The 14,208-nt window shown below is 51.1% G+C and overlaps 1 protein-coding gene across 10 annotated transcripts in view; it reads left to right on the top strand.

The window, feature by feature from the left end:
• PTPRS (protein tyrosine phosphatase receptor type S) overlaps positions 1–14,208 on the top strand; it is a 157,859-nt gene that overhangs the window by 57,408 nt on the left and 86,243 nt on the right. For all 10 annotated transcript variants that reach the window (XM_050320947.1, XM_050320953.1, XM_050320952.1 and 7 more), the window contains exon 2: positions 2,846–3,014. In XM_050320947.1, coding sequence (XP_050176904.1) covers positions 2,927–3,014 — 88 coding nt within the window. In that variant the 5' untranslated portion in view covers positions 2,846–2,926. The remainder of the gene's footprint in view (positions 1–2,845; positions 3,015–14,208) is intronic.

Below are 14,208 nucleotides of genomic sequence, written 5' to 3'. Positions count from 1 at the left end.
CCCGCCGGGAGGGCAGGAGGGCCTTGTTGGGTGGCAGCTGGTTCCAAACACGGCCTGTTCTGCACTGTAGGTGGGAATCTTCAATCTGTTTCCAGCCTCCCCATTGCCAGGGCTCTCCCAAGGGAGCAGAGGGAACTCTGTCCCAGCTTGTCCCCGGTATCCGCAGGGGAACCAGGTGGGTGCACATCCTGCTGTCCTGAAAATCCCCTATCCGGGGGGGAGACAGCCAGTGATGTACCTGCTCTGAAGGATGAGTTGCTGGATTGAAGCTGACATGTCCTAATATCTCTGCCAGCACTTTCTGTCTCCGTCAGGGCCCCGGGAAGCACATTAGCACCGGAGCGGAAGTGTCACCCTCTGGCATCTCCTTCTCCAGTCTTGGAGCTGTTGCTGGATCCCCTTTACCAGACCTTCTCCATCTGAGCCCATTACATGGCATGAAAAGCCATGCTGGATGTGGGAGAGTGGAGCTGCCAGGCTCCTCTCTCCGGAGGAGGCAGAACATTTCCCTGACATTCCTGCATTCAGCTCCATCCTTTGGAGACTTTGGAGCAGCTCTGAGCTGTGGAAGGTCACTGGTGCTGCATTTGGAGAGCAGACAAGGCTCCAAGGAGATGTTTGGTGGCATTTTTGGGGACTGTGGGGTGGTTTATGTTGCTCTGATAAATAAAAATATTTGGAGAGCAGACGAGGCTCGAGGAGATGTCTTGGTGGCATTTTTAGGACCTCAGGGAGGGGGGATATATTGCTCTGATAAATAAAAATGAGAAATGGTGCCTGAGCCAGCGCTGGTTTGGTTTGGTTTATTTTAGCATAGGGAACTAAATATTTGGGTGGATGGTTGCTCTCTCCAGCTCCTGCCCTCTCCCTTCCAGCCTTGCTGGTGGGAACTGGGAACTGCGTGACCGAGGCAGGAGGGAGGGAGAGCCAGTGAGCAGCAACACGGCTCCATTTGTTGTGCTGGCATCGGCACCACATCCCCAGTTTAATTAACAGTTACCATCGCAGCTATTCGTGACGTTCCTGCTCTCTGCAGCAACAAAAGAAACCCCAGCGCGTTGTTCTGCGCCCTGGAACCCTGAAAACCACGAGTTAAGGCTGGCTGGAGCCTCTGTGTTTCTCTAAGTGTGTCTAGAACAAACATTTGAAGAGATTCCCAGTGACAGAATCCAGATCTTTTCTCTTTTTTGTATCAGTATTTATGCTCGGTTTTCATGAGCCAGCACTGAAGCACGATGGGTCTAGAGGAGCACAGAGCACACAGCAGAGGCTTTGTAATCCTCAAAGTGCAGGTCCAAAGCTTCTGTCTGAAAAGTTGCTCTTTAGGGCTGAGTACATATGGGGACTTCTTGTTTATCCTGGCTTTTCTTTTAATCTGTACAGCTCAGCCTTGGAGAGTTAATGGGACAGAAAAAGATTAAAATGCCCCTTCACACTGCCTGTCCTGACAGTCTCCCACCCTGATGTGTATCAGAAAGCCTAAACAGCCTCACTATCCCCTTAGTCCTTTCCAAGCCTTTGATCATTGTACAATATCTCCTACCTGGCTTTTTTCCAAAAGGTGATAAACCCTGGGTTTGATTTCTAATTGGGGTAACGATAGCGGAAAGGAATCTGTGGGATCTGAGCATCCTTCCACAGCTCTGGGCCATTATCCCAGAGCTCAATCTGGCTGCTGGGAAACCTCTGAGCTGCCGACCCTGGGAGGAGGTTGGGGCTGCCAGTTTTCACTCTATTTTCAACCCTGCTGGGGCAGAGCCCACCTCTGTGACTGAGGGAGTGTTGACACTCGGGACTGGGGTGGTGGCTAAGAATACAGCTCCCCTAATGCCATTCCAGCTTTGCCCAGGGATCAGGATAAAGCTGTAAGCTCCGTTTGGAGCCAGGAGTTGTCTCCATGGAAATGTGCTGGCAGGGTGAGGGGAGCAGGCGGGTGCTGAGCTGCCTCTCCCCCGTGGCAGCAGTGCTGATGTGCTGCTTCTGTCCTGCAGCCACGCTCTGCCACGTCCAGGGCAGAGGTGAGCAGGAGAAAATCTCTGCCATATCCATTAGAGGTTGTGTTTACTTGATCCATCAGGATCAGCTGTGTGATACCCCCTGCTCCAGGCGTGTTCTCTCCCTGTTTTGGGTAGCTCAGTAAAATGGTTCCTCTGTGTGTTGCAAGTGGGGAAACTGAGGCACCAGGTGGAGTAGGGGCTCTCAGACTTGTAACAAAACGTCCCCTGCTTCGTCTGCCCTCTTGGTGGGCGATTTTTTTTCTTCCTTGCTGGGTTTTTCGGGTGCGAGGTTTCGGTTTTTCCTCTTCGCCCTGCGCTTTTGTGGAAAAATCGCCCTTTCAGAGGGTCCCTGGGCCCTGTCGGGTCACATCCCTTCACACCTCATTGCTCAGTGCTGCTCGGCCAGCGCTGCCTCTCCCGGGCTGGGGAGGGAGAGGAGCTGATGAGTGTTAAACTTTAAACATGGGTTCTGTGTGGTTGGTGCCTCCTGGTTCCCCTTCTCCTTCCTGCGCCGTTCCCTCCCTCTGTGAGTGCCGAGTACTGAGATTCCCTTCATCACCTGCCCAGGCAGGGGAGCTGGAGCCCACCAGCCTCATGTCCCTACCAGTCTGCTGGGCCGTGGAGCTGGTCAGGTCCTCATGGAGCTGCCTGGGCTCCCTGCAGGGACCATGGGCAGCAGCTGCCTTGGGCCCCTCGGGCTCTGCTCGGCTCTGCCCACCCAGCTCCCCCTCAGTGCTCTCCCCTTTGTGCCCCCTCTGCCCACCCAGCTCCCCCTCAGTGCTCTCCCCTTTGTGCCCCCTCTGCCCACCCAGCTCCCCCTCAGTGCTCTCCCCTTTGTGTCCCCACAGGTGTTGACAAGGCTGGGGAGACGTTGTGAGTCCCGCTGAGCCGGAGCCTTCCCGGCTGGGGGCCGAAGGCCAGTGCAGAGGATGAGGATCCTTCCCAGCCCTGGGATGTCTTCGCTGGTCTCCCTCGTGAACCTCCTCTCCGTGCTGCTGATAGACTGTGTAGCTGAAAGTAAGTGACTCTGCTCTTCCCTTGCTCCTTTTTTTCACCTCAGCAAAGTATCCCCCAGTCCTCTCCAGCGTTAAGGAAGCGCTCAATACCTGACCATGTGTTTAATTCTCTGACTTCTTTAGCTTTCCACCAGTGCCTTCCCATTGTTCCCAGTCCCGCCTCAGGGGGACACAGGGCAGCTGGGTCCTCACAGCCTGCTTTGAACCTCAGGTTGCCCCCAAGCCTGCAAAGAGTTGGAGAGAAGGGAGGGAGCTGCCTGACAGCTCTTGCCAGAGCCTTCCTCCCCCTTCTGCTGGCCCCATCTCCACCCAGCTCGCCCATATTGTCCTCTCCTGCTCCTGCCTTTCAGGATCTGTCAGGCACTGGTGACCGTTGTCATGTTACTTTCTGGGGCTGGATTCCAAACAGCATCTGAAGAAAGAGTATTATGTTCCTCCTTCCCCCGAGTGAACCAGTTCCAGTTTAACACAGTTTTTTATCTTTGCTGCCTTTCAATTCTTGCTTTAAAAAAATGAAAAAGGGGAAGGCAAAAAAAAAAAAAAAAAAAGTGAAAATCTTCAGCAACTTGAATGTAATGTTCCTTCGACATGAAGGCTGATCGCTTGGGATCAGTGGGGAATAGACTTTTCCAAGCTGATTGAATTATGACTTTTTTTTTCCCTCCCCTGCAAAGCTGCTTGAAGCTGGTGAGAGGGCTGCTCTGGTCAGCGTAGCCCTTGACAGCTTTTAACGTAATCGCTTCGTTATCAGGGTTTATTACGATGACGCCGTCACCGGGGATTGAATGGACCCACGACCTTTGGTTGCTGGGAGATTTTTTTTTTTGGAACAAGTGCTTTCTATCCTCTCTGCAGTAGGCAAGTGGGGGTGTGTTTGCCCTTGCCTCACTCCTGAGTTTTGCTGGGTTCGTGCTTAATCCTTCTTTGCAGGGAGAAACGCTCATGTGCAGAAAGATGATGTTTTATTTTATTCTTTTTCATTTCGTAAGCCTGGGAAGGGAGCTGGGCTCTGGGAGGTTTGCTGTAGGGCCAGAGCTTCAGTTTGAGCTGTCCTGAGTAGCAGGAACAGTGCAGTGTCTGGCAGCAGGGAACCTGGCACCAGTCTTTTGCCCAAGGATTTATCCAGGGCCCTACTTAGGTGTTGCAGCCAATGCTCTTGCAGGGTCTTTATGAGGACCCAGGGTCAGTGGGTGCTGCTGTATCCCACTGGGCTCAGGGTGGCCTTGTGGGCTTGTGAAAGGGGGCACCAGGAATTTCCATTCCTGACTCCTTGTGCAATGGAGTCAGGAGAGGAGGTTCAGTGGAAAATCCAGTGTCAGGGCATCCAGGGTCTTGTTCTTGCCACTGGTTTTGCTGTAACACTCCTGGCAAAATCGCTGTTTGCAAAGCCAGCAGTGCTGCTTTTCAGGAGTGGATGGAGAGTTCAGGTATTTCTGTGCTTCTCTGAATAAGCAGAGCTTTAATTCATTCCCTGTGAAAAGTGGAGTCCATTTTAATTTTACATGTCCACCGAGCCCTGTGTGCTTGGTGGTGGAAGTGGGCACTGAAGAATCAAGGCTTCTCAAAATCGTGGCCGTGTGACCTCAGTTCTTCTGTGGCTTTGGTTTTCCCTGAGGAGAAATGAGCATCTTGTCTGTCCATCCTCTCTGGGGTGAGGTTTGCTGAGAGATTACAGCAGAACAAGGAGATCCCACATGCTGTCTGGCTGCCACCAAGCCCTTCTGGGGGAAAGTGTGCCCCCAGGAAGGGGGGCTGATGCTGGTCAGACACAGAAGGCACCAGTTCTGTGGCCTGAGCCCTGCTGAAATCTGTCACTGCTCCACAGGCACCTTGCTGCTTGCAGCTGAGTTTCTCCTGTAGTTCTGCAGTGTCCTTGGATCCTGAACTCTGAGGTTTTGTATTCCTTTTCCTCTTGCTGCTCACAGATGTCCACGCAGGAACTTTGCAGGTTGCCCAAGGCAGGGCTGCTCTTACCTGCTTGCTGTGCAGATGAAATTGGAAGGTGGTGTCTCTTCTCTTGACCTGTGGGACAGCTCAGCACCTCCCTGACCCATGCCCTTGGGGTTGCTCCGTGTTCCCAGTCGTTGGAGTTGCTCTGGGGCTGTTGCTGTGCCCGGTGACGATGAGTGGACAGAGAGTTGGTAGCTCCTGGTTTTGGGGTGGCTCTGGAGAGATCCCCTCGCTGAGCCTTGCAAACAGCAAACAGCTTCGTCTGTCACAACTGCAGAGCCTGTGTGAGGAGCTGTCACTCTGTTCTGACAATGCCCTCTCCCATCAGATGGCCCTGGGCTCTGTCACTGCCTCTCCCGTAATCCCTTGGCCGCTTTCCATTTGGCCGGCGCTCACCACAGCGCTGACCCCATTTCCTGCCCTAATTCACCACAGGGGCTGCCCAGGCCCTGCAGACCCCTGGGCAACACGGGGGTGGTGCCCCTGGCGTGATGGGAAGCCTACATTGGAGATGGGAAACCCCTGGGAGTCTGGCTTTTGGAGGGCATCACCCTCCCAGCTCCCCGTGCAGCAAAGCCTGGGCTGAAAGCTGGGACTTTCCTCCTCTCCCAGTGCAGCACTGGAGGAGCTGTGGCCTCTGCAATCAAAGGACCATTAAAATACTTCCCTTGTTTCTGAGGCTAATTGATCTCAGTCAGTGATTTAAATCTTTCTGTGGCAGGAGTGTTCTATTTAAAGGAAGCTGCCATTTAAATTAAAAACCCAAAGCACCACACTACTTTCTGCCTGCTGTTCCTCCTTGGGAAGCTGAAGAGGACAATAATTGAAAGGTGTAAAGCAGACATGTTCCTTCTCTTTTCCTTTGGTTGCACATGGACACTTTGTTTCTTCTGTACAGTCAAGGGCAGCCATAGAACTGGTAATTGCTAATTCCCTGATTATTTTCATTAAATGGAAAGTACTATCATTTTGTTCAGGATTCAGCTGTTTGGGTGAGTACCAGGAATTGGCATCGCTGCAGGGAGTGAGGGGAGACCTCCCCAAGAGCTGCACAGCCAAAGAGGCAGGTTTTGTGCCCCTTGGAGCTGAGAGAAAACCACACAGCAGAGACAGATGGCTATGAGTCCAGGGAGGGTAATAGTCCCCAAATTGCTGGTGGACCTGGGCACAGCACCAAGCCTTGGGGTTTCCTGTTCGTGCCCCCAGCCTGAGCCATAAAAACCTCTGTGGCGAGCACCCTAAAACACCTCGTTTTTGTGTGTAGACAGAATCAGCCTCGTCTTTCTGGTGGAGCTGGGCAGGATCTGGGCAGGGCACAGCTGCTTCAGGGCTGAGGGCAGTGGTCAGGTCCTCCTGCCCTCCTCTGCCACCCGAAGGAACGACGTGCCCGCTCTTAAGTGCTCCTCAGCTGCAGATAAAAAGCCACTTACTGTATAGAAATGTGCCCATTTTTCTGACTGGAATCAGCACGCTCGCTGTTTTCAAGTGGATTTTTCTCATTGATTAAACCTTTGTGCTTTACAATAGCACTTTGCTAATTGGCACTTTGCATACACAGAAGGCTGGTGTGTGGCTCTCTCCGCCCCAGCAAGATTTAATGGCAGCAAACGTTACTTATTGCTTAGGTTTCCTTCCTTTTATAAATCATGGTATAGAACTCTTTTACCAGCACACTCTGAAGTATTACCATAAATAATTAAATCTAAATTGCAATTGACAAAATAAAAGAATAAAGCCCCTTTTATGATGCATTACCCTGGCTTTCTTCCCTTTTAATTGCTCTTGCACTGTCATTAATTTGCAGAACATGGGAATTCATGGGAGGTGCATGTGTTGGGGCTGGAGGGGGGGGAGGGCTCTTGTGCTCTGTGAGCATCCATGGGGCTGGGAGAAGACAGCAGGCAGGCTTGCACCAGGCATGTGGGACTCATGGGCAGGATGGAAAACACGTGGTGTGATGGGGAAAGAGCTCCTGTAGGTCTGTGGGTAGGCTGAAAGAGTGGGGAGCTGGTGCCGTGGAAGGTGTGTGATTGTGGAAGGTGTGTGATTGTGGAAGGTGTGTGCTCCTGCAAGGTGCAGGAGGTGGTGGCAGCAGCACAGCTGAGCACGCTGAGATCCTGATCACAGAGACTTACACAGGTGCATGTGACTCCTCCCCTGAGTGGTCCCTCCCCTGCTCTCATTCCCAGAGGATTAGCCTCTGGCTCAGCTCCCAGCTTTTAGCTCTGGAGGTCCCAGCTTTGATCTGCTGTTGGCCAAGACAGCATTTGTCACATAAGATGGTAGTAAAAATCAAGGAGGCTCCATCTTAGGACTTGATAGACATGCTAAGTTGACATCAGTGGGAAGGGAATCTCTCTCCACAGTCGGAGGAAGCTGCTCCAGTTTTAGGTGTTGGAGATGGATCCTGACAGCGCTGTCCTGAGAGGAGGCTGAGGTTTGTCTCATAGTTTGTGTCATAGACCCCAAAGTGACAGTTAACCTGCTGGGGGCTGAGGAGACAGGGGGGAGGCTGCAGAGAGGCTTTTTCCCCTTGGTGGGTGGGTTGGAGGGGGAGCAGAATTTGAGGTGGGAACACAGAGGAGGTTGTGTGGCCGGTTGGTGGGTGGTGGAGTTTTTACTGCACACTGCTCCTTCAGTGAGTGGAGTCTAATGGTGAGCAAGAGGGAGGCAGCAGCTAAATTGCACCCTCCAGAAGGCAGAGATCCCTGCTTCCCTCCCCAGATCCACTTGCTGCTCATGTTCCCCACACAGCAGTTGCCTTTGTAGCCAGGAGACACCTTGTTGTCCTTGCTCCTGAATTGCCCTTTCTTTCACTGCCTTCTCCATCTGCCAGTTGTGATCCAGGCTGTGGCTGCTGAGGGTTCTGGACTGGTTGTTGTCTCACTCAAGGACACTGAATTAAGCTTCTGTGTCACCTTGTTTAAGTGCCTGATTAAATTAAACCTTGCCTGACTGGATCGAGTGATGTATCTCTTTTCTTTCTTTCTCTCTTTTTTTTTTTTTTCTTTTTCTAAGATAACTCAAATTGGAAAGTTTGTGTCTTCTGTAGGACCCAGGGAGGAAATCAATCATCTGTTGAAAGAGCTTCCTCGGGGGCAGGGGGAGGCTGTCAGTGCCCAGGTCTCAGCTGTGCCCCACACTGTGAATGCTCATTAGATTAATCTCTGCTGAGGAGCACCTGGGGACAGCAGCAGCCACGGGTGTTTGGGACCCAGCCATGGGTGTCTCCTGGTGAAGGATCTTCTCCCAGCCAGGGGTTCTTGCTGCTCAGCTTCATTAGATGTTTAAGCTAGGGGAAAAGAGCATCTGTTTGTTGTGTAAACAAGCGGCTTGTGTGAAAATGTCATCTACAGAGGGGCTGTGATGGAGGAAGTGCCTGTCTTCAGCGTACCTGGATGCCAAAGCTGGGGCTGTTCCTCTGTGTCAGGCTTTACCAGGAACCCATGGCTTTTTTCTATGTGGCTTTTCCCCTTGGTTGTCCTGTTCACCCTGACAGTTCCTGCACGTGCTGCTGGGAAGGACGGGATCTTTCCGGTGTCTCACCCAGGTCACAGCAGCTTTCCATCTGTCTAGCAACAAAATCCAGATCTCCTGGGTCACTAAAGGGAATCTGTGAGGGTATTCCCACCCTTTTTGTGGCCTGGCAAGCCCAATATTATTCTTAGAAGGCGAGCAGAGTGTTTTTCAAGGACGCCCGACCGGAGGAATGTCGTTCCTCCATGCGTGGGATGGAATCTGGGCTCGTGCTGGCCTGGGAGACGCAATCTCCCAAGAACGGTTTTATTTACTCTGTGCCACTCTTCCCCTCCAGTCAAGGATGTTCTCTTGCAACATAATTGGTCCCAGTTCCCACCTTAGAAAGCTGTGATGTTCCCTGCGCTGCAGCTGCTTTTAATTTTTTGGGGGGATTGTTAAAAGTTCATGGAAATGGTCACGTTTTAGACCATCTGCTGTGTGCCAGCAGCTAAGCAGCGCATGGGCTGAGGGCCAGGGGGCTGGGACAGGAGTTGGGAGTGTCCTCACACTGTGACTGCACCTTCTCAACCCTCCTTTTGCTTGTCTAGGTGGCTTTTTTGAGCAAGGACTGCTCTTGTCGTGTTGTTGTCCAGTGTAATTAGTCCCCCCAGCCTTGAGCTGGGGATCTGTCCTGGTTAAACCACGCCAGGTTCTCCCCTTGCAAACGCTAAACAGTCGTGTTGGGGGTTGGCAGAGGAACCTCCTGCTCCATCCAAGGGCACAGCAGTGACTGTGGAAGAGATCACAGCTACCCCAGACCTGAGGAGTGCCGGGAGAGAGCATTATAAATACATTTTGGATGTCTGCTGCGAAGACTTTGAAAGGGGATATTGAAATGAATGATTTAAACCATTGACATGAGGGACTGTGGGTTGACCTGTTTTCACAGCAGAGGATTTTGAGCGTGTCCCCTCTTGGTTTTGCAGACATGAAACATTGCTGCTTCATACGAGCCTGGTGAAAAACCAGCGCTGCTCGTTTCATCTGCCGTGCACAGAATCATTTCTGTTTCCTTTTGAGGCTGAGAGGGAAAGCAAAGCTTTAAAGAAGAAGGAAAAAAATAAATAGAAGGAGCTGCAACTGGTTTAGCATTCTACAAAGTTTCTCTGAGTCCTCCAAATCTTTAATTGACTCAGGAGCATAAAATTGAGAAGGGGAGAGAGTGAGAGAGCGTGTGGAGTGGCGCGAGTGATTTGAATAATTTATTGTCCTTTGAAGTTGCAAGAGAAATTTCAGCTGCCTTGGGGAGTAATTTCTCCCCCTTCTGAAAGGGTTTCTCCTTATTTTAAGCTCATTCAGAGGCTGATAGTTTTGCATTTTCTGCATAATTAATGAGCATAGCTCCCCCCACTCTCACACAACCTCTAAAGAATGGTGGGGTGATGAAACTTGGTGGTTTTTTTAATTAATAAAGTCAAATTAATTTGGCTATGTCCTCTTCCTCCCTCACCTCCGTTGGAATTCATGGATTTAATCTTAAATTAGTCTGAGCATGCTGCTAAGATTTACAGATCTTTAGCCTGGACTTTGATTTGTATGAATGGATTTCTAAAATGGTGGTGTAGGGTTTTTTTCAGTTCAGCTCAAAGATCACCTTGAGACTGGTTCCAGTGGGCTCCCAGAGAGCCAGGAAGATCCTTCAGCTCTTGTTTCTCTTTGTCTGGGGAGCATGTGCTTGGTTTTGAGGGCTTTCTGTGTGTGCTATTTCTGTATGAGTGCTGTGAAATGCCCCTTTCCTTCTAAGATCTGCTAATTGGGGCTAATTCCAGGAGCTGCCCCTTGAGGGGTTGCCTTCTCCTGATGAAAGGGGAGGGGATCTCCTTCCTGGTGCCTGGAGGGGCTGCAGGACAGACTCCTGTTAAGGAGCCATCCCTTGGCAGGTGTCAAACACGAACACAAACCTGTCCTACCCGAAAAAAGCTCACCTGCCCCAGTTACTGTCTTGGATAGCAGAATTGAAGGTGGCATCACTGCTGCTTTTCCACGTTTCCATTTCCCTCTCGCTCGTGTCTTGCACTGTTTTTCTGGCTCACTGAGCCTCTAGTTATCTCAGAGCTGAACTCATCACGTTCCCACTGCTGTCAGTTCTCAGCAGTGTTGTTGGATTCTCCCTCTTTTTGATTCTCTTGTGTTGATGTGCCCACTACAAATCTGAATGATGAGCAGTGTGGCTCAGAGACAGGAATTGCAGTGACTCGTGTGGTAGGAGTCAAAGTTCATCATTGTTAAAGGTTGTGTTCATCCATTAGTCATGGCTTTGTTGGGTTCTGGGTTCTTGTTTTCAAGATCTCCCATCTTGAGCCCCCTTGACATCCCAGCCTCAACACTGATAAGCAATACAGGCTCAAAATATACTGTTAAGACTCAGTGTTTCAAGCTTGTACATCCCAAATCTCCTTTTGTTCCATGGAAAATGTGGGGTCAGATAGGAATGGTGCAAAAAACTTTTCAAAATACCCCAAATCCTGTGCTGTAGGAACTGTACCTTTCCCTGTTCTTGTAGACCAGGAACCTTCTTCTCTTGAGCCTGAAGGGAAGAAGCAGACAACAACTAGTAAGTGGAAGTAATGCAGCTTTATTTACAGGATTAGGAGAGCAGAGCTTTATCAGGCACTGTTTTATTTGCCTGGTGTGCCTTTCATCCCCAGATGATCCCACATATGAGCTGGCACATCTCGACTGGAGTCATCCATCCCGTGATCTCGTGCATGTAGAGCTGCAGCCCCTCCTGAGCTGGTGATGCAAGACAGGACTTAACTGTGTGTTTGCAGTTTGCAAAGCTCTGTGTCACATCACAAAACCAGGGGCTGGGGCTGATCTCCCTGATCACATCCTTGGGGCTCCCAGCTCTGCTCTTCCTCGGAAGGACCATGAGCTGCAGGAGCTCTTAGCGGTTTGTTTTCCCCGTTGTGCTGACTCTGCTGTCACTTTGTGGTGGTGCAGGACTGAGGCTGGGCTATATTAGGATGGCATGGCCTCCTGGGAGCTGGATCCAGGCTTGTTAAGCTTTTTCTTCTTGCAGGCTTGTCCCGTAGGAGAGATGGTTTGTTCATGTTCTGGTATCCCCCCTGGACTCTGATTCTTTAGTGACTCAGAGCAGTGGAAGTTGAGCAAAGAGCCAAATCCTTTCTAGCTGGGTATTTTTTTAAGTAGGTGGTGAATCAAGCTGCTCCAGGATGCCATTATCAATGAGATGGCTGGAGTAGAAGCTGTCTTAGCAACTTGGCAAGGGCAGGGAGAGGTCCCTGCCTCAAGCTTGTGATTGCAAACAACCTGGGATTGCTGTCATGACATTGATGGACAAGGGGCCCTCATTAAGTTGCCAGGACAGCTCCTTGGGTCTCTGGCTCTGCTCTGGGTTGTTATGCCTTGTTATGGGACCTGTGGACAGACATGAGATGTTGCTGCAGCATTCGTGTACCCCCAGGGTCCACGTTGCTCAGGCCACGTGTGCTTCTTTGTTTGCTGGAGCTTCCTGGCTGAGCCCAGGGCTGCCATCCTCCACGAGAGCAGTGCTGATCTCCTTCAGCTCTTGCTGGTCACAAGGAGCAGCTTCCTTCCTGTGCTGTAATGCCAGGAGATGAAGGAGAATCCCAGCCAGAGGACCATCTGCATTCCCACCAGCGTGCTCCTTTGCCCCTCAGTTTGGTGTGTGCCAGGGAGGGAGGGTGGGAGCAGAGAGCAGCAGTTGTGCACCTGCAGTGCTCACCATCTGAATTGGTAAGAGAAGTAAGTGGGGAAACTGAGGCACAGGAGGAGGATCTTTGTGGTTTGTGGCCACAGAAAAGCTTACTCAGTCTTGCATCCTCCAGATTGCATTCCCTCCTGCACATATTCCATACACTGCTTAGTGCTGCCTCTTTTCCATCCTTTCTTGCCTCGTGTGCAGGGTCTCATTCTGATGCTGGGCACCAGCTCCCTGTTGCATTTGCTGTCCTTCCCTGCCAGGTGCAGAGCCCTTCACCCCCAACATTAATCCTCCATTTCCCATTCACTGAACACAAGCCCTGGTGATGCTTTGAGCTTCCACCACAGAAGTTCTCACAGGGTGGGTGCTTTCTGCTGTGTGCTCACTACATGGTGCTAGAGACCAGGCACCAGTTTTCCTCTTGGGGAAGGAAGAAGAAGGCCCAGAATACCACCCCACTCCCTGCAGAACAGGGCATCTCCCTGTCCTGTCCCATCAAGCAGCTTTCATCCTCTATATGTGTATCATTACATGTGCCCTGTTGTCCCCTCGTATAAACCCCAGCTGGAGGAATGTTTTCCTTGGCTGTGTCAAGGTGCCAGTCACTGGTGCTGGGACTGATCCGTGGAAGTGACAAATACCCTTTTTGCCATGGAGAGAGGTGGATCCTTTCCGTGCATAGGGATGTGTGAAGGTAGCCTGGAGGATTCCTGCTGCAACGGGATAACTTCATCCCAGTGCTGTTCCCACGCGATAAGGAACGGTCCCATCCCTGAAAACCAGAAGGAACGATTATGCTTCCCCTCCAGCAAGCAGGTGTTTCTCACCTTGGATGTCAGAACTAGGAACTGGTCTGTATCCCAGTGCATTTCAAAGCTGTATGGATGTGCCAGATCCCCAAAATTACAAACCTGGTGGCAAGAACAGCCCTGACATGATGCTGGCTGTGAATGGTCTGCTGCCTCGTCCTGGCTGGGGGGAGAGGTGGGAGCTGGCTGCACAGGCAGGTGTTGGACAGCCAGGGTAGTTAAAGGTGTATGATATGAGTTCTTCATCTTCCTCACCCATTTTCTGCCTGTGTTAACTCCTGTGCTGGGTCACATCCTTCACTGCTGCCCTTTCTTCTCTGGGGCCTTGCAGGAAGGGAGAAGGGATAATCTTCCAGGTGGCATTCCCCTATGTCCAACAGCCTGCACTCACCTGTGGTAGCACAGCTTTTCTGAGTCTGTCAGGGAAGGGCTTTGGTGGCTCAGCAGCAGGGGAATAGCAAGGTGGAAGTATTTCACTTCTCAGAAAATGTCCTCGATCTTTTTTTACCCTCCTTTGCCCAACCTTGCCAGTCCCATCTCCCTGAAGGGAGCCAAGAGCTGCTGACAGTAAGAGGAAGTCTCTGTCTAAAGCCTATAATTATCCTGTCTGCCTTCCCAGAAAAGGCCAGTTGGGGAATGAGCGTGCTCCTGTTCCACGGACCAGCCCTGCCTTCTCCTGCCTCCCCAATTACTGCTTAATGGACTTTTTATGATGATAAGACGACCGGGCTGGGGAGAAGTTATTGATGGGGAAATGGAAAATAATTCACTCCCTGTTTGTTTGTTCTGTCAGAAAACCCTCATTTTAGTTTTATTTGTGAGGCACCGAGAAACAGCCTTCGGGAAGAAAAAGTGTAAAATCTGTCCATAAAGCCCTGGATTTCACGGAGGAAAAAATTTTCATGGGGACCTGGGTCTCTGCAGGACCTCTCCAAGGGGTGTTCTCAGTCTTGTGGAGTGTCTCCATAGAGACTCCTCCCCAGTCCTGCACCCAGTTTGCAGCTCTCACTCACCTCCTGAGGAAAAATGTAAATTCTGGAGCTGTCTCCCTTGCCTCTATCCCTCTCACGAGCTCCCCCGCTCCCTAATGCCACTGCTTTGGAATACGGACCCATTCCAAACAGAGCATTCTTGCTCCCCACTCTCCATCTGTCTCAAATTTGGCTGCTCTCTCCTGTTTTCATCTGCTCTGTGGTTTGTCTCCTCCATCTAATCTTCACTTCCTTGCT

The sequence above is a fragment of the Myiozetetes cayanensis genome, unplaced genomic scaffold, assembly GCF_022539395.1.
Source record: "Myiozetetes cayanensis isolate MyiCay16 unplaced genomic scaffold, myiCay2020 scf26, whole genome shotgun sequence".
Lineage (NCBI taxonomy): Eukaryota > Metazoa > Chordata > Aves > Passeriformes > Tyrannidae > Myiozetetes > Myiozetetes cayanensis.
This window is presented reverse-complemented; position numbering and strand designations above follow the sequence as displayed.